The 20,373-nt window shown below is 38.6% G+C and overlaps 1 protein-coding gene and 1 long non-coding RNA gene across 4 annotated transcripts in view; one reads left to right on the forward strand and one right to left on the reverse strand.

Annotated features, from left to right (window-relative positions):
• Positions 1 to 20,373, reverse strand: part of ryr3 (ryanodine receptor 3) — a 156,018-nt gene that overhangs the window by 112,361 nt on the left and 23,284 nt on the right. For 2 of the 3 annotated variants that reach the window (XM_024291525.2, XM_024291524.2), the window contains exons 2-4: positions 13,068 to 13,187; positions 6,711 to 6,815; positions 4,271 to 4,291 (exon numbers count right to left, since the gene is read on the reverse strand). In XM_024291525.2, coding sequence (XP_024147293.1) covers positions 4,271 to 4,291; positions 6,711 to 6,815; positions 13,068 to 13,187 — 246 coding nt within the window. The remainder of the gene's footprint in view (positions 1 to 4,270; positions 4,292 to 6,710; positions 6,816 to 13,067; positions 13,188 to 20,373) is intronic. The other variant, XM_024291526.2, reaches the window with a different exon arrangement.
• LOC112158270 lies at positions 314 to 4,303 on the forward strand. The gene is made up of 3 exons (XR_002921283.2): positions 314 to 594; positions 3,539 to 3,723; positions 4,209 to 4,303. It is a non-coding gene; the product is annotated as an uncharacterized LOC112158270 (long non-coding RNA).

The following is a 20,373-nucleotide window of genomic DNA, read 5'->3' on the forward strand; positions in this document are numbered from 1 at the left end:
TGTGAAAGATAAATACCTACCTTTTTAACTAACCTCTAGAAGCATAAAAAAGAGAGAATTGCACACTAAAAATTTGGAGCAAATCTTGTTTCGATGAAGTAAATGCTGCTTTGAAAGACAAATTACAGAAACCAGGCATCCATTCTGATCTACCAAGGTTTGTGATGACCACAAAGAGATGTGTATTGAATATATTAGAGTGGTGTGTTTGCTTGTCCGGCTGTCAGGTAGTATGTTGGTCAACAAACTAAAAGAAACTGTTGCCCCCCCCCCCCCCAAAAAAACAATGCTCTCCTGGCCTCACAGCCTCAAACAGATGGTAGTCTGTACATCAAGAAGCCGAGGGTTTATCAACAGAAAAACTGGAAGAGTGTCCAGCAGCAGCTGGGGAGGAATGATGGAGGGAGGGGAACTGTAGGAGGCCTGCTGCCATGCTGATGTATTGCTGTCAGCAGGTCTGACCTTTGGTGTGTTGCCTCTCTACCAGCGATAAATCAACAAGAGAGAAGCTCCAATGTGACTATTGTAAACATTTTAGGAAATTTGTCAAAATTCCCTTGAAGTATGTTGCCATGGCAGCGGAGCAACGACCAGGTCAATAGAGCTGTGCATACACAAATTTGCAATTCTAATTTTGAAAACAGCTGCATGTTTTAAAATTACATCTTTTGATTTGTTGTTGATAGACTTTGATCTAGAGACAGAGATTTTTCTGGTCCATTGAGAAAATGAGTAATCTTTATGGTTTTCAAACGGAAAGTTCTCACAAGTGGATGACGGGTAGTCTATCTCTGTCAGGAGTCAGATCTCTGTCTCCCTCTCTGGCCACTGGCGGGAGCCATATTCGTATCTCTCAGCCGCCCCAACACACAGTGCCCGGATACCGCTCTCCTGACTCTCTCTGACATTCACCCACGAGTCTTACGCCTGGTTCACACTGGACGAGGAAGCACTACAAAGCGGCGTGGAATGGACTCCGCTTCCACTCGGTGCCCTTGTTAACTTATGGTGTGGTTCACACGTTGAAGCGCTGCGGTCCCCCGCAGAAGGCTCGCGGATCATTTCGGTGTCTGGTCTATTTTGTGTGTGAGCGATCCGCGTCGATACTGGCAGAAAGTTACATGAGAAAATCTGGTTTATTTTCAAAATATAACCAATTTTCCACAATAAACACTGCGATTGACAAATGTGATCATGTTTTTATATCTAAACAGACTGTAGAGATGAAAATAAACATACAATCACAACACACACTTCTCTCTGTGTGTCTCAACAACAGATAAATATAAGAAGTGCAGGTCTACTAACTACTTGCTTCTTCTTAGCAGAAAGATGGGGTAATATTTGAAGAATGCGCGTCTGGTGTGAATTACAGGAGAGAGAGGATGCCGCGCGCACTCCGCTCCGCGTCTCTTTACAGCGCTTCTACGTCCAGTGTGAACCTAGCGTTAAGCTGTACACAGATCCTCACTCAGTGCGAAGTATTGTATGTGCCTCTCTGCTTGCATCACTGAGCGTCATCTCCTGACCAGCCTTTCTATGTTCCATATCCTGATTCTCATCCGTCTGCCAGCGCCCGACCTCTGCCTGCCCGACCCTGATTTAGCTTTGTGGACTTTTAGCTGTGTTTGACTCCTGTCTGTGCCAATAAACCTGCTGCATGTGGAACCAGCCCTCTGCCCATTTGTGACAATCTCAATCACTCTTTTAAATGTCTCTATTTTTTTTACTAAAATGTCCATGTTTTTGTTGGTTTCTTGGTTGAGTGCTGTTAGCTGACTTAAAATCCCTTTATATTTTTTTAATAAACGTACATTTGGCGTCTTCTACGTCATGAGCCAAACAGCCATAGTGTAGTTTCTTTTCCAACCATTTCTCTATTTGTAGCTCTGTGATATAGTCTGTGATCCAGTTACAGACTAAGACCCAAAGCTCATGTCATGAATGAATTAAAAAAGGTTTTTTAAGGCGTTAATTTGGTGAAACTAAATTTTTTGGCTTAAACTGAATGGGATAAAATGTCAGATCTTTAATTTTTGATAAGTGAGGCTGAACTTCAGCTAAACTCTACCTTTGGTTCTAAATTACTTATATTTTCCACACTATTTGGCATAACTAAGGCCTGATCTTTTTTTTTTTTTGGAGGGGGGGGGTTCCAGAAAAGACATCTGCGCCTTATAATCCAGACCACTTTATATATGGATTATTTCTACCAGTGTTTTCTGATGTGGCAATGATTTTGAGAAGTATACGACACACTGTCAAAAAGTATGGTTTTTTTAACAAGTTCCAAAGTAGTTTGGGTGTTTTATAATTACACTAACATGGCTAACATAGGGCTAGGCGATATGCTATTTTTTATAGGTTTCTTCTTTTTTCCTGAATCAGGTTTTTTTAGGAGTTTTTCCTTACCGGGAGGGAGGGTCTAAGGGCAGGGATAACCAGTTTATTTCGTCTGTTCAGTTTTTAACAATTGTTCATATTTTGAAGCCCAATGAGGCAAATTCCTTTGTGATTTTGGGCTATATAAATAAAATTGAATTGAATTGAATTATATCTTGATATGGTTTTACTCCATATTTTGCAGTAACGATATATATCACGATAAAACCCAATAACTATATTTGTCAAATCTAAAAGCTCCGTGGCTCAAAACAGAAACGTAAATATTTATTTTCCATCATACTTTTAATACAACAGATGCACTAAAAACCATGCAACTAGTCTTTTAAATAACTAAACTGAAAATGATTGCAAAAGTTTTAAATTTTCAAAAGAGAACATAAATAAAATAGACCACTAAACTGTTCAGTTCTATTAAAAACAAAGCATTCATTCTACAAATAAATCCTAATATTTTCAGGCTTTTCAGAACAAACATAAAATTATTATAACAGCATTTTACACAGAGATACTTTGTTTCATTACTTTTACTTTTATTTTTTGAACTTTTTTCCTGATATTCTTTTAAGAATTTTTTTTTTTTCATACCATTTTTAAATGGTATGAACATGCCTCTGTGTGCCCAATAGTGTGGGGAAATATAGAAGTTCAACCAAAACAGAATCAATTTTATATTTTAAATGATCAGATTAAAGACTTTTTGGGCCCTTTAAGAGCAGCAGAACTTTACCAAAAATAAAAACATCTGTTATTTCTGGAACAGAACTTTGCTCTTTCATTTTTCATCTTTGCAAATGAGAAAATTATTTTGCTTTAAGAAAACATGGAATGAGTTATTTTAGCCTGACTAAGGATTAAATCTCAACAAAGTGATGAATCTGAACATTTTTATGAGACTGAGGGTAAAAAGCAGCAAACGAATCAGTTCTGAGTCGCTGCAGAGCAACAGTCTCTGCCAGACTCATTAGTTAAGAACCATCTGAAACTGAATATTGATCTCATGTACACGTTCTATGCCAATACCTTTTCATTATCTTGAGAATGAAAAGAGGTTTTGTGCTTGCAGTTTAGTGTGTAGCAGCACATTCCAAAGCAATAAACTGTCATGTTTTGTGTTTGTTTTTTTATTATGCAGGACATTAAAAAAGCAGCTTTTATCCACCCAGTGTATTTCCCTAAAATGAAAATCGCCTGCAGCCAGAGAAAGACAAACCCATGAAGACTCTGAAATCAAGCTGATTTCAGGACATTTCCTCTTGTTGGTGCCCTCCACTCGTTTGTTAGACTCAGCTTGGAGAAAACAGGCCGGCAAACCACAAAGTGAGTTTTTCAGGACTTTCCTGTTCTTTGATTGGACCAAATACCGTGAACAGAAGTGTGTTAATGTGTTTGGCAAGCGTTTCTAGTTTCTGTGTTTTCTAACTTGAATTGTTGCCATTTAAAGCCAACAAAAGGGAGGGGGGGGGGGTGTTAAGGGGGCAAATATGAAGCAAATCCTACTGACTTTAAGTGGTTACACAGCAAGAACGACTAAAAGGGTTCAGGCAGAGAACTCCCTCATGTGCTGCAAGTCTATTTCGAGATTGCCAAGATTTATAATTAAGAGATATTTCTTGATAAGGTTATTGCTCTCTGGCTGACTGAGAAAGTGATGAGTCTGAGCTGTCATTCCAGAGTTTATTTGCTCGACGACATTATCAGCCCGGTATTGTACTGAACATTTGATAAATGCAGAGGTGACAATCAAGAAATAGTCATTACATGAAGTGAACGTGCCTGAAGTTCAACCCTTTTCATGTTTTCAGGCGGTCAGCACATTTGTCATGCAAGCTGTCAAGGTGATGGATGGACAAACGCAAGGACCTACCCATTTTTCATGGTCAGCACTCTAGTAACAAACAAATACAGATGAAAAATGACATTATCAGGATGTGTGACGGTCAATTACCCGAATCTAAGAGCAACACTGTTTTGAGCCAGAACCAAAGGAGACCAGAGAAAGGCTTATCTGTTCCGCAGGGCAGCGATATGCACAAAGGGACAGCTTTGATGGTGTATTCAACTCTGTAGCTCCAGTTCCTGCACCATTTGTGCCCTAAGATTCATGCTACTTTAGAGATTTCCCAGAATACTTATGGTCTGTTTTAAATGGAACTCTTTCAGAAATCACATTTTACCACAAATATTTATTCGGAACAGCAAATCCGATCATAAGTTTGAGAAGTAGGCTCTTTGTTTTCCCAAAGGTCTTGCTATAATCTCCTTTGTCTGACCTCTTTCTTGACCTTCGAGGGTGAAGACACTGGGGGCCCAGAAGACTCACTCAGAAGGTTTAGGCTGTTTCTTTTACATAGAAATATTCAAAACACCTAAAGCTTCACATGTCAAGTGAACTCCTTCTGTTCAGCTTGTGCATCCATAGCAGCATTAAGAAGAACTACTTCCTGTATGACCATCAGCTTTTATACTGTTTCTGCCCAATCTGCTCCACAATAGTCCAATAAAAGTTAGGCCTGTTTTTCTTAAAATGCTGTCAGACCATCCGTTGGCCTCACAGATGACTCTCAAAACATGAAGACGTGGTCCACTTAATAACTCCGAGGTGTTCAGGTCATACGGCTGAAGTTCCACATCATCAACCCTCCACCGATGTTGGAGCTGAAACAAGATCTTACGTCTAAAAATATGTCCATCGATAAGTCTTGTGGTTTCTTCTGATGCACCTTTGTGAAACGTATTTACCCTTCCAAGAAACCAGATCATGGTTAGATATTTGGAGTGCACAAGAAACGGTCCAGTGACTCTGCCCCTCCCACATCTCAAAGCGTTTACAGTGCAAAAATCTTTGCCATTTTTTTTAATTAGTCATTTTGACTCAAAAAAGATTAAAATCAAGAATTGTGACCATTTATTCTAGTTCTAAATAATTGCTTGTCTGGGAATGGGTTAAAGATTTCTCCTTTAAATGACACCACACCAAAGTAGAAGCTTTTCAGTATTTTTTTTTGTAGTCATTTATTTCTTACATTTCAAATACATGTTTTTAAAGTCCACATTGTTACTTAACTCAGGTTGGATTTGCATCATAGGAAATCTCTCTCTGATGATGTAACTTAAGTTTCTTGCATTAGAGCTTTAGAACTGCAATCATTTGAGCTACTGTGACATCCTGCTGCACCTACTGGACCTTTTTCCATCCAGTCCTTCTGCTCACCTGGGAGGTGTGGCCAATGTGACTTAATTGGCACCTGCTGGCTATTTAAGACAGAAGAGGCCACATCATGGCAGGCAGGGAGCAGAGCAGCAGACTGAGGAGCTGGTTGGGTTTTAAGTTGGTGTTGTGCTGGTTTATTTTGTTCTTTTACCCTCTTTGTCCTCAGCCGTCTTCGACTGCTGGGTTTTGTTATTTTAGTTTGAGGTTGATCCTTGGTAGTCTTCGACTGCTGGGTTTTGTTATTTTAGTTTCTGGTTGATCCTTGGTAGTCTTATTTTGCCAACGTTGTTTGTTTTCTTTAGGTAGTTTTGGTTAGGCAGCTCTTAGCAGGGAGTTCCTGACTCAGACGTTCAACATGGCTGGATCAGCAGTCTCCCTTATTTTATGTTTGACCAAGGTTATAATTCCCTTTGTTTTGTCTTTTTATTTTAACCAGCACACTAATTGTTTTTCCCTTTTGTTTTTCAGGACTCCATTTCTTTTGTTTTCCTCTATTTGATCAACTGTGTTCCTTTTATTCTTATTGGTGTGCAGTATTTGTTATTTGCATTTCTTTCCCTTAGACCCGAGCAGGGTTTGGCCATAGGGGGGGTTACACTTACTGTCATTAGATCAGTACTGACTTTGTGGTGAAAGTAACTTCATTCTGGTTCTTTGCTAATATTAACTGAAAAAAATGGGATGGAAAGAGCTCTATTATTAAATGTTGTTTTGAATCTTCAAGATTTGGACTGGTTCTGTGCTTACTTTCAAAATAAAATAAAAGTTTGGGAGACAGAAAACAGCAGAACCATTCATTCATGTTTCCAGCAAAGGTCTCTTTGTTGGTCTTTACACCTTTATTAAATGATGCTTTTAAATATGCATCAAGTTAAATTTATAAAAATTTAAAAAAAAAGATGTATCTTAATCATCAGATCAAAGAATAAACCTAGAAACACAGCAGATTGTGTTATGAAGTGGTTGTCTTCTCCACAGCTTGATCCAGCTGTATTGAGGGCAGCAGAAGCTGTATTGAGCTTCCAGCACTTTACATGAAAAGCATTTTAGCATTTCCAGATTTGCAGCTGCTCAGACAGAGGAAGGTACTCACCCCTTCACTGTTCTGCCCCGTGTTAGCCAGCATCTCCTGCAGGGCCCGAACCGACAGCGACTGCTCCAGCACAAAGTTACAGATGCACATGTCCGGAGGGACATACTGCAAGAGAGCAGAGAGGACGGATTGGAATTAGACATTAAGGTGCTTTCAATAAGAAAAAAAAGCAGGGTGTCTGCCTCAAATATGGAAAAGTGGACAAACTCTCCAGGTGGAGAAAGGCAGTGAAGAGTTGAGAGAACTGGTTTAAACGTGGATTATTGATCAACGGCAGAAAGCCAAATGGTTTTTATATGGAAAAGATATGTCATCATTTCAATAAATCCTGAAACGTTCATCTGGTGTTGTCTGCGTTTTTTGACCAAATTTCACCACACCCATTAGCATCACCATTCTTTCAGTGCTATATTTCGGGGATTAACGTCCGAGCTGCTCTGTATGTAGGCCTACTTCAATATATATATATATATAAAAATAAAAAAAATTCTGTCATTTTTTCGTGGGTGACACGCCAGCTCTATGATGATGTCATGAAGTGGGCGGAACCCCCAGAAAGCGAAAGGCGGAGATCGAGTTGTTCCACTTCCGGGTATAAAAATAGTTATCAAAAGTAACTCATATTTAATAAATAATTTGTTTTTTTTTAGTGTTCCAAAGGTAATATATGATCATTTATGTGGATATACTTTACTCTGAAAACTTAAGAAAATCCTGGTATGACTAAACAAACTTTAGTTTTTGATGTGAAAAATCCTAAGTTAGCTAAAGAAACTAAAACCAACTGAGCTCTTTCAACTGGAAGAAGCAGAATGAAGAAACTTTAAAAAACAAAAGATAGACTGCATAGAATTCTGCAATTCTGAAGAATTTTAAAAAAGAGAAGATAAATGAGATTATTTTAACTAAATTAACAAAACTGAAAACAAGTTTTCTTCTTCGCCATACCAGTAATTTACTTCTAATGGTTCTGGCTGCACTGACATATTTTGACTATGTCCAAATTCCTTCACTACTCACTACAAAGTGCACTAAATAGTGTGTTCACCATTTTGTAGTACCATCCAAAAAATACAATCTACAATTCCAAAATTAAGAGAATCCTCTGCAAGAAACCAGGGTGCAATGCTGCTCTCTAGATTTGAGAATATACATAATGTATTTTTTTAATAAACCATCAACATTTTCATCATCAGAACACAGCATATACATGAATAACAGTCGTAAAATGCTCGTATTGCTTTCACTTCCTGAAGTTGGTGACATCATATTCACTGTTTAAAGAACAGTAGTGAGCATGGAGTCTAAAATGCTTTTAAAATCCAGGGCACTAGATAGTCCCACATTACATAGTTTTTTAGTAATTAGGGATTAGGGAGGGAATTTGGGCATTTTTTTTTTCTTTAGTTTCGGAAGGTTTTTGTCTTTTCTTATTAGTAGATTTTGATCTTCCCATCGTCTTTCTACAGCTGAATAATCTGGAAAACGTCTGTTGAAGAATTATTCTTTTTCTTCACAAAGCTAATAAAAAACTTTCTAAACTAGAACTTCCGTTTCAAAGCATCAGCAGAACCTAAATGATGTGGAGCTGAAAGCTTGTTTTTATTGACTGGCCAAATGGAGGCAAAATGAACTCAGTGATTAGCTAGATGGCACTGTTGATTAACACGACAGCTCTGCATGATGGGAAAATCTGTCTAAAGAGATCCGTTCTGAACCACCCTGAAGTCAGGTTTACTGGATTCAAGAGTTCATCCGGGAGGGAAAAGGTTTGGATCGGCGTTCCTGTGGTCGGAGGGAAGACCTGCTGACCTCTGAACTCAGCAACAGCAGTGAGAAATGCGAGCAGAGGCGAGGCCGCGGGTGATAACGAGGACGTGGCTTCCAGCAGCAGAGCTGCCTCCCTGTGAACTGCAAACAGGCGCTCACCTATTTAATCACGTTTACACTCAGGCTGAGCTCTGAATGACAAACGCCTGCAATCAGCACGGCGTCTTCACTTCTCAAATGACTTTCTTTTCAAATCAGTTGATGGAATTTAATTATAGCTGCTTTAAAGGAGTTGAAACGTGTCACCCTGGTTACCTCAAAAACTCTGTACGAGTAATATTCAAGAGCACCCAGCAAAAAATATGTTTTTTTATTGGTATCCTCATATAACTAACATATTGTTATCCAAATATGTTGTTTTCTTTAAAAAAAAAAAAAAAAAGGGGTAATCGATCTCGTCATCTTCTTTCAGTTGTTTAAAAACTGTAGTTGACTGAGTCGTCTCCTAAAAACGAATGTTAAAGTGGTACAGAGGCGCCAGGAAGCAATGGTCAGCGAAGGGCTCATGTTATATAAATATAGTAGGAACTTTTGCAACATACAAAAATAAACCCCAAAAGATTGTTTAATGCCTAAATGAATGAAATAAATGTTATTTTGGTTTTGATATTCATCCTCATTTTGTAAGAACAATAGAATAAAGTTAGATATGATTTTGATCAATTCTCAAAACAAAAGAGAGAGAAAATTTAGAAAATCTAAATTCATTAAGAACTGACCAAGTTAGAAAAATGAAGTTATTTCCAATATTAACAGTTTTTTTGTTATCAAACTGTCTTTTGATTCTTTATCATAGTTTAATCTATCCATATCTCTCATAACGTAATATAGTTTGGGCAAGTACATTTCCAGCTACTCTCCATAAGATATTTATTTTGCAGAAACACTTTATTAGGATCACAACTAGTTTAGACTTACTCACTCCATCTGCCCCATTATTTCAGAGACTTCAAATTCTCCCTGTTTATAATATTAATATTCTTCTAGGACCAGGAATCATTTAAAAAAATAACTAATTAATGGCAATTAATTTGTTTAAGTTACAATATTTGCCAGCCACTTATTATTTTCAAATAATCACAATATATAATCACACGCAAAATTGTACATTTAGAACATTTATTTTTAACCCTTCAAGGGCCTAAAACTCAGTTTTAGTCTACATTTGAATTTACCTCTTTGTTTTGAATTTTCAGTTTGAAATACTACCCGCTTGGTTATTTGGCATCACTTCAATTAGCAGATCCTCACCCATGTGACACCACCTTTATCTGGGTATTTTTCTACGTTATATTCACACACTAGACATAAAATCATGCAAAAACAGAAAATTCCATCTAGAAAATTTGGATTTATTTTGCTGTGGAAACCCTAAAAATGTTTTTACAACATAGAATGAAAGTTTTAGGCGTAATTTTATCAAAACAACAAGAATGAAATTTGTCAACAAACTGATCAACGTTTTGAATGAAAATTAAAATAAGAATACACGCAAACTTCACAAATTTCTTTGGACCACATATGTGAACAGTTTCTGTTGATAGAGGAACATCACAGACCTCACAGCTCCATGATGTGATCTGTCTTATGTGTCTTCGACTGCCAGGCAGCCCCAAAAAATGAGAATTTTTCTCCTCCTAAGAGCTCCGCTGTCAATTTTCCTGGAATTTTGCTTTTTCAGCTTTCTCTTTATTTCTCATATTTTTTTATTGTGCTTTTAAAAAATAATAAAAAAAAAAAATTTTAGGAGAGGTTTGATCCAGCTTTATTTCAGGTCGTCTCGGCTGGAATCTGCACAGGTGGGGGCGTGTCTGTCCATCCTGACTAGGGTTGGGCACCGAAGTTCGGTTCCAAGTAGGAACCGTTATGATTTGCGCGGTTCTACCGAAACCGAAAGATGCGGCTGCAAACGGTGCCGGATTTCGGTTCCAAATTTCATTGAAGTTTCATTTGTCTGTGGACATGTCAATCACTTGTACTCCCTTCTGATTCTTTACGATTCAGCCCATCTATTTACTTTCTTGTGTTCGTGGGCGGGCTCATATAAAACCGGCAACAGCGCATGCGCGCGCATCTAAAATGCCGAAGCTAAAGCGCTCGAAGGTCTGGCTGTATTTTACAGCAAAAACGGAAAATTCAGCCACGTGCAACCGATGCAGCAAGATTATCTCGTGTGGCAGAGGTAACACCTCAAATCTCAGCAAACATTTGACCACGCATGAGATTGCACTAAATGCAGAAAGTTGCACGGTCTTTCACTGCTGGGGGGGTGTAAAGCGTGAAGGAACACACTCTAGCACATCCTCCGGAGCTAGCATGAGCATTTTGGGTCAAGAAGAAGAAGAGCCCGGTGAGGAGGACCCAGGAAACATTGAGAGCAGGCATGACACATCCGCTGACGGAGACGATTTTGACAGCAACGTCGGTGGGCGGGACTTTCGCTGTGAATAGTGGAGTTTCCGCAATTTTTAAACAACGCTGGAGCCCCATCCCAAAATGAAACAATGAATCGTTTCCTCCTTGTTGGGCTGCTAATAGCAGAAAGCTCGGCTCGGCTCCGCCCACCACCACAGCGGGTCGTCATCATCTGCTGCGCTTTGCAGCCGTGTGATTGAGATTTATCTTCCGCCTTATTTTATTGAAATAAAATATTGCTTTTGCCCAAAAACAACTGCAAATAAATGCCACATTCCTGATTTAATTTAATAAAATGTCAGGCTAAAATTTCAAGGACGTTTAAGTTTATTTAAGACGGAGTTTTATATTATGCTTTATATTACGTGCGCACAGCTGCACGGCAGGAGGGAGTCTGCGCTTGTTTGAAGCCGTTCTGCTTTGGATTTAGGAAGATAAAGGCATTATTTTTTATTACTGAAGCACCGCAATAAGCACCGAAAGGGAACCGAAACCGAAACCAAAGCACCGCGGTAGCACCGGAACCGCATCAGATCCCATCGGTGCCCAACCCTAATCCTGACCTGCGATGTCCGAGGATGGGACTTTAGCGGAGAACCGGAGAGTTTCCACAGTTCTTAGACAACGTCGGTGCCCGTTATTGTGGAAAATGCATGTTAGTTCACATCCCAAAATAACATAATGGCCAGTTTCCTGGTTGGGTTTCTCACAGCAGACAGCTCCGTTTGGCTCCGCCCCTCATGGCGGGTACATTGGTGCTGCATTACAGCCGTCAGATCGACTTTCATTCTCCGCTTTATTTATTAAAATAAAAGATCACTTTTATCCAAAAAAACAAACAAATAAATTCCATATTACCTCTTTATTTTAATAAAATCTCAATCACAGAATATAAAAAAGTTTAAGTCTATTTTATAGTTTTATTTCGCTGATCTCACAGCTGCACGGCAGGACGCCTGAGAGCGTTAATACATATTAACGCGTCAATTAGGATTTATTAATCACGTCAGCTGCCCTTTATTTTTCATATCTCTGTTTTTACATACAAAATTCTTTTCCATGAAGGGCGTATGTCTAAACTGTTCTCAGCATATTTCATGGTTAATTTACAGCTTTATTCTCACTAAACCGTAATAATTCTGCTCTTTATTTACCAAAGTTTGGTCATTTTTCTGTTAGATTTTGGGCGGCAAACTTTGGAATAAATTTTGTGATGCAATAAAAACCTGTAACTTTTCAAAGTGTTGTAAAATTAGTAATTTCTGTTTCGCAGTCTTCCTTATCTTTGTTTAAACACTTGTTTGGTCATGAGGTACACTGTTTTAAAAATGTTTCTCACTTTTATCCCAATAGTATTATTTTATAGATGATATATTTATGTTTTCTACTATTAATTGGATTTTATTGCTGTTTTCAGACAAATCCTATTACATGTGAACTACTAATATATGCATTACCATTTTTTAATGTAAAAAACTTTTGGAATATACATGTATATATGACAGATATATATTTTATGTGTTTGATTCTTTTGGGTGGCGGCCTTGAATTAGCCTTTGTGTTGTTTTCTTCTACCTGCACTGTTCTTGACTTTCTTTCATGAATCCTTGTTATGCATTTTATATGTACTAAACAATAAAACAAACAAAAATGTTATCTTTGGTGTCATTGAAGCAAAAGATCCAAATTCCATGTTTTCAATACCAATTCCTCACTTTATGCAAGTCTTTTTATTAAGGGAAATTAAATAGAAAAGATGGTAAACAGTAGTAAAAAATTAAATTTAATTTGTTATAAAATGATAAAATAAATAGTTTTTATATATTTTATATGTGTTTATAGACATGGTTTCCATTCAGAATTCATTAGAATCTGAAAATACATAAACACTGAATTTAATCTGAACTGTTACATTTCAAAATAAAGACTTAAAACATTACTTTCTTTCACCTAAAATAGCACGAGGTGGTCAAAGAAATGTAAAGAAACAAATGGTAGTTTTCCTGTTTTGCCTCAAACTATGTTTTCATTTCACTTTGGGCACGAGGAAGACTGAATGAGCTCAAATCATTCAGGTTCTCCATTTGTCCTCCAGCAGCAGCCTGTCCTCACCTTGGCTTCAGACGTGGGTTCCAGGTAACACACACGGTTTCCGAGGCCCTCTGCAGCCAGACAGAACTTGCGATGGTCCTTCTGGATGGTGGCGGCGCTCTGAAGAACCACCTCATCGTCCTGCCAGAGAGACGGCAGCGTTAACATGGTCCTGCACGTGACCTGAGCTCCATGACTGCATGCAGCCTGCCAGGCTCTGTTTACACTCAGATTTCTGCGGTTGGGTGGGAAATGATCAAAACAACAGCAGTGCGGGTTTTGATTAATGACATTTCTAACACCTCAAACAGTGGAGCCAACAAACAAACATCTGTATCTGTCAGGCTGAAGACCCCCCCCCCTCCTCACACACACACACACACAGATATTGATTCGGTTTGTGCAGTTTGAGTGCACGTCTGCTGCCAGCTCGCATCCCACACTAATCTGAGGCGATGGTTGCCATGGATCTGGCTCCCCGCTACTTTTAATTCAATGGATCTAGGCAGCACCATTGACGAACTTCAAACAAAAGCTGTCTGGACCTGAAATCAGACACATTTAACGCAAGAAGAATGTTTTAGTCTTATTTTCTTGGAGCAAATTCCGATAAAAACTTATTTAGAAGCATTTTTTTCTAGCATTGGTTCCCCCTCTGAGACAGGCGTCTGTATTTTAGCCGAAGAACAAACAGGATGTGGTGGAGCTGAAAGGGACTGTTGGAAAGCTTCTACAGGTGGGAGGATTTCAAAAATAGAAAAAGATCTAGGATTGATTAAGATTGGATCTCTCTTTAAAGAAAAAAACCTTCCATACCAAGTATTCACTTAAAGGAAGAGCTATTCTTCTTCTTTTTTTTTTTAAGTATGATTCAAGTCGAGTAGGAAATTGACAAATGCAACAAAAAGAAAGTTTCTGAAAATACATATGCTATTCTTTGTCATTTTTCTGGACAGTGTTTAGTTATCCCTCCCTATAATCACCTCTGCGTCTGTGTGACGCTTCAGAGGGAAACACAACCCCACCACAGGATGACCAAAGACTTGTCACCTCATTAAAATCAAGTAAATCCCCCTCTTTCTATTTAGCTGTTTGGAATTCTGGTGGTCTTATAAACCAACAGCCACTGGCACCTTCACCAGCATGCTTTATTTATGCATGAAGGTACACAGACATGCTGTCTATGCCGAAAACAGACTTGAAACAAAGAATAATCATCAGCAGAGGAAACAGACACAAAAATAGCCAGACAGTATTTAATTAGATCTTTGTGATCTACTGTTACCACAATGTGATCTATTGTTACTACTGTGATCTAATTTTACCACTATGTGATCTACTGTTAACACAATGTGATCTATTGTTACTACTCTGATTTACTGTTAACACAATGTGATCTACTGTTACTACTGTGATCTAATTTTACCACTATGTGATCTACTGTTAACACAATGTGATCCACTGTTGCTACTATGATCTACTGTTACAACTGTGTTACGACTGTGATCTACTGTTTCTACTGTGATCTACTGTTACTACTGTGATCTACTGTTACCACAATGTGATCCACTGTTACTATTGTGATCTACTGTTACCACAATGTGATCCACTGTTACTACTGTGAGACCTACAGTTACCACAATGGGATCTCTTGTTACTACTGTGATCTATTGTTACTACTGTGATCTACTGTTACTACTGTGATCTATTGTTACTACTGTGATCTATTGTTACTACTGTGATCTACTGTTACCACAATTTAATCTACTGTTACGAGTGTGTGATCTACTGTTACTACAGTGTGTCCTATTGTAAATTCTGTGTGATCTACTATTACTACTGTGTGATCTACTGTTACAACTCTGTGATTTATAATTACCACCCTGTGATCTTTTGTTACTAATATACATTTAGTACTATGTGATCTATTGTTGGTTCTGTTTAATTTACTATTACGACTCTGTGATCCACTGTTACCACTCTGATCTAGTTTTACCACTGTGTGATCTACTGTTACTAATCTACTGTTTCTACTGGGTGATCTACTGTTATGGCGGTGTAATCTACCACTCTGTGACCTGTTGCTACTGTCTGGTCTAATGCTACTATTCTGTGTCTGAACTGGTTTGTGACATTACGGTCAAATTTGGTCAAAAACACAACCAGGAAATGAGAGCCTACAGCCGTTGGCTTATGTTATGGATAAAAGTAACTGAAATCTGAAATTCCTCAGAGAATTAGAAAGAGGAGAAATACTTGTGCAGTCTGTTTCTACTTGAAGACAAAGTTCTTCTTCTCCAACCCATAATCCATCACTGCGAAGGCTGGAGTGTCCTCTATAAAGAACACCTGAATCTTTTAGATGAGTCAAGCGACAAACTCCGTAAACAAATGGCCACTGCAGAGGTCATGAAAAATGGTTCACATTCAGATACATAAATTGTAAATGTTTTACAGTGCGTCCTCTGTCCTTTTATCTAAAACAAGTTGCCTCCAAATGAAGCGTCTAAAGGTTGAGAGGATGCTGGAAGGTTCCAGCAACTCGATTTCAGCAACGAGGCAAAAATTGGGCGGCGCAGTCAAAATTTAAATATCTGAAGTTTGACAGATCGCTGCGTCGCATCTACCAATCAGGAACTCAGCTTTGGGCATGTGACGTTTGTGACTCGATCAGCGGGTAGAATACTAGTCCAAAGAGAGCGTTTTTTTCCCAGAACTTTTATATTTTTTATTTACCCGCTTGAGCTGCAGGTTTGCAGAGCTCATCCGGATACTTGAAGGGGGGATATACTCTGGACAAAATGTCTTCTAATTTTATTTTTCCCCCTTTGGTTAATACTAGACAGAGAGCCCTCTAACTCAACCACAGAGACACGGAAACACAGTGGAGGCAGCTGTCATACAGACACAGCCCCTGTACGGGGAAAATCTTTTAATAATAATCGTATAAACCCATGATCACCAATGTTTTTGTAGAACTCTTCACAACAAATAAAACTGATTTATCAACATCATTTGTGTCTTCCATATATTCTAAGTGAGATATCCACAGACACGGTTCCTTGTAGCGATCAGCGTCAAGCTCAGAAACAAATCTTTCAACAGGCGGCAAGCAGCAAATTCGTCGCTTGACAAAAGAGGGGCGGGGCACGCAAATTTGTTGCACGAATCAGCATGTAAAATGTGTCAAAGTCAAGGCCCGGGGGCCGGATCCGGCCCTTGGGGTAATTATATCCAGCCCTCCACATCATTTTAGGTTATTATTATAAACAGCCCAATGGTATCTTGCTAAAATATTGAAGCAACTAGCTTGAATCATTTTGACAGAATATATTATTAACGAGAACAAAATATTGGAAGTTAGATTAGGTTAAGTTGATTTATTGTGGAATAATATTCATGCCTGTTTTTACTCATATTTAGGTAAAAAAAATACTTTTGAAACGTTTTACAATTTAGATAATTTATTATTTCAATAAATGTTTATACTGTTACAACCTAAGGTGTGCTTTGAGTTTGACACCCCTGATGTAAAGCATATAAATGTGTGGTTTCTATTAAAGGTTTGTAGCCTGAAGTGCTTATTATAGTCTTTTATACTAAAATACATCATATCATTAGTTTTTATAAAGAAACTCTTTGGACTTTATGAAAAATGTAAAAACATTTGTTTCCATTGTGGTAATTTTACTCAAAATATGTATGAAGTCATTTTTATTTACAGTCACTTTAACTGATGTTTATCTTTAAAGATTTTCTGAGATTCAAAAAGTGTATGTATTACTTTATTTTGTGACATACTTCTTGGCCTTCCTTTCTTAAATGCTGTTTATGTTGGAGCCATATGGGCTGTTCTCTTTCTGCTTTTTAAAGCATATTTTAGAAAAACAAGAGATGAGTCTTTCAAATTTAAAATCCATAAAAAGATCTGTGATGTTAATGAAGAGGACATGTGATCCGGCGGCACCAACGACGCCTGAAGACAGTTTCTGTCTCTGTCTGCACTCCTGACTTTATTCCAAACCAGGGAATCTTGTGAATCTGAGGCAAAGTGATCCCTGCAGCAGCATGACCATCTGCTAGACAGCTAAGGAGCAGCTCCATGTCTATGTTTAGGGCCTGCAGGAGCAACAAGTGCAGTAAGATCAGGTGGATGCTTTAACCCTCTGCTGACTGCAGAGCCAAAACTTGACCTTCTGCAGCAAACCTGGATCCCGAAGTATGCTAACGCAGAAATGAAGGGGTTTGTCCTGGGTCTGGTTGGCCGTTTCCTCCGGTTCGGTTCCCTGAGCAGCAGCTCTGTGTGTGACAGCGACAGGTGTGTGCGTGAGTTTGTGTGTGCTTCCACTGACTGAAACCCGAGCGCTCCCGATGCTCCTGCGTGCCACATCAACTCCCACAACTCACTTGGCTCTGCCACAAATGTGAACTTGAGAAAAGGTGAATCTGTTCAATCCCCTCAGCGCTTCTATTTTGATGTGCGTGCTCTGCACATGCTCAGTGGAGACCGGCGAGGCGCGCTTTTAAAAGTTGGGACCAAAAAGGGCCGCAGTGGAGTCGGAGATTGAGGAGAATGAAGAAGATTCCAGTAAATTTGTTTGCTTGTTCACACGCTCTAAAGAGTGTGGTCTGTTTAAACTGGTCTGACCGTTTGGGGGTCGAGTTTCTCATAAATGTCAGGCGGGGTGCTAAGTACAGCCTGAGCTGCAGGTTTTTAGGGAAGCTCTGCTAACAGCACCAACAGCAAAGCAGACAGTGTGGATGTGTGAGAACTACGACTGACGATTGGTCCCATCACACCAACTATTTTGGTGCAGCGGCTGAACCTGAGGTCCTCCTGTCTCTGAATCCTGACGAGTCTCACCTGAAGTTTACAAACAGCAACAAGTGAAAAAGCTGAAAGCTAAAACACTGAGAACTCCAAAGTAACGCTTCAGCTTTTAAACCTCTAACTGTCCCGTCACGGATGTATTTTAAAAGTGTCCCGCCCTCTTAGAGTAAATATAATCAGAGACCGAGCAGCTCAAGTCCAGCCTCACCAGACGTTAGACAGCAGGAACTTTGAGGCTAACATTTCCCTCTGTCTTTACAGGCTTTAGTGGAGAGACATTGTATCATTTTGTTTGACCTCATGTCATTCTTTTCTCCATTAGGGAAGATTCTTCATTATAAGAGTAAAATGTTCTCATTTCCTCTCTTATTTTTTATTTAACTATTTTATGAGGTTAAATTAGGATCAGCTTAAAGTGAATAAAAAAAATTGAAAACAGTTTTCAACTCGAAAATGCAAATTGAAGGCCTCAACTTTGACACAACTGGTTCTATGGCTTCACACGCTCTGGAGGCTTTGAGGGTCCTAACAGGTGAGCCCTGGATGAAGAGCAGCTTTCGGCCCTGCAGAAGATCTCCTGAGTCTTTCGACCACAGTCGGATAACAAAGCAGGAAAGGTTTAACAACTACTTTCCAGAAAGAGTAACAAAATACACAGATGTCCTTCATGTACTCACTTCTGATCAAAGAAGTGCAAGAACAGCCAGGACATCATTTCCCACAATGCATTGTTTTGTAGTAATTAAAGCAGCTTGCAGTCAGTGCAGCACCGGTTTTCCAGCTGCACCCGCCTGACTAGGTGCCTTGGACCCGTCTCTTTCATGAGATATTTTCATGATGATTGACATGAGATGTCAGAGTCAAAATACCCAACATGCACCACAATGCAGGCGATGTGCGTAATGCTCCGTCCGCATGTATGATCTCAAACACACCTGTTATCTTTTAGGGAATCATGGGAAACATGGGTAACCAATGAGCTCAAAGCCCCGCCCCCATGTAAAATTAGGATCAGCTCAGCAGCGAAAACTCAAAAGATCTGAATTAAAATGGAAAAATTAGAAATGAAAAAACAGGAGGAAAAACAAAAAACGCAAAGTTTGTATTGTTTAGTTTTTTATTTAAGTTTCAAATGTACTCTTTTTTTCACATTTTTAATATTTCTTTTAAGTTTTTAATATGTATTTTTTCAAATTTTCAATAATTACTTTAAGTTTTTAATATGTATTTGAGTTAAAAATGCTTTCAAATTTTCAATTTTTTTATTGTATTCACTTTAAGCTGATCCTGATTTGACCCTATACTATTTACTGGAGATGCACTGAAATAAAAATTTTAGGTCGAAGCTGTAAATGAAGAAACATGTTCAAAAATTGCAACAGTTAAAGAAAATGTATTGAAAATGTCAGTTATGGTCAGCACACCTTTCACACTGCTGTGTCAGGACTCCCTTATTAACAATTAAAGACCCACTCCAATGAAAATTGTGTTTTTGGTGTATTTATAATGATCTGAATCTCTGAGTATTTTTAATCAAAATCGTGGTGAATCACGAGCAGATGTTTAAAAAAAAAGCTCTGTAGATGTAAAAGCTGCAATAGGTGGGCTAAAGTCTCCCTGCTCCGCTCCATTCTGATTCCTCCACTTACAGACACATAGATCAATCTATGTCTTTGTTTTCCTCGTCTGAGCTGGAATCTGGATCAAACTGTACGGCTGGATAACTCCAATACTGTTCACCATTTTTTTTGCACTGTTAATGCTAAGTTGGGGTTGAGGGGTTCTATAAAGCTAGCAAAAGACAGTGTAAACAAAGGGATCATGGGACATAAGTGGAGGCTTACTTCTGAACCAGCAGTCCCGCTCACAACTCAGAGCAGAATCTGATGAACAGCAGAAACTATCTCCTAGGAAAATGACAGGTTTTGTGATTTTGCCTAAAAACTCCCGGTAATCAGGAGTGAGCTTGTTTGAAAGCCCCGCCCCTTCCACTGAAAGGCTCAGAAGAATCGTCCAATCAAACCCTTTGACAGATCAGGGTGGGGTCAGTGGGCACTACATGCTTTAATTCAGAAATCTGATTGGCCAGTTTATAACTTGAGTAATTTGCAATAAATTAAAAAAATGAAAAAAAGGAAAATTATCGAGAAAAAAAATAAAATATTATTTTCACGTATAGAATGACTGATTATTTCTCTATTGAAGTCTATTGGATTTTGATTTCTGGGACCAGCAGATACTTCCTGTTTTTACCTTGATAGTCTATGCTCCAGACGCTTGTGGGAGGAGCCTGATTAGTTTTTAGCCTGCTTGTTACATGGAAGCATTGCATGTTTATCTCATTGATAATGCATGTGTAACCCTTTCACCAATCAGCATGTTAAAATGAGAGAGGATTAAATCAAAACTCACACTGTTTGACAATGGGTGAAAAGGACATTCCAGTTTAAAACAACAATGTAGGTTCAGATATGATTCCCCTATACAAAATTATAT

Source organism: Oryzias melastigma, linkage group LG24 (genome assembly GCF_002922805.2).
Source record: "Oryzias melastigma strain HK-1 linkage group LG24, ASM292280v2, whole genome shotgun sequence".
Classification (NCBI taxonomy): Eukaryota; Metazoa; Chordata; class Actinopteri; order Beloniformes; family Adrianichthyidae; genus Oryzias; species Oryzias melastigma.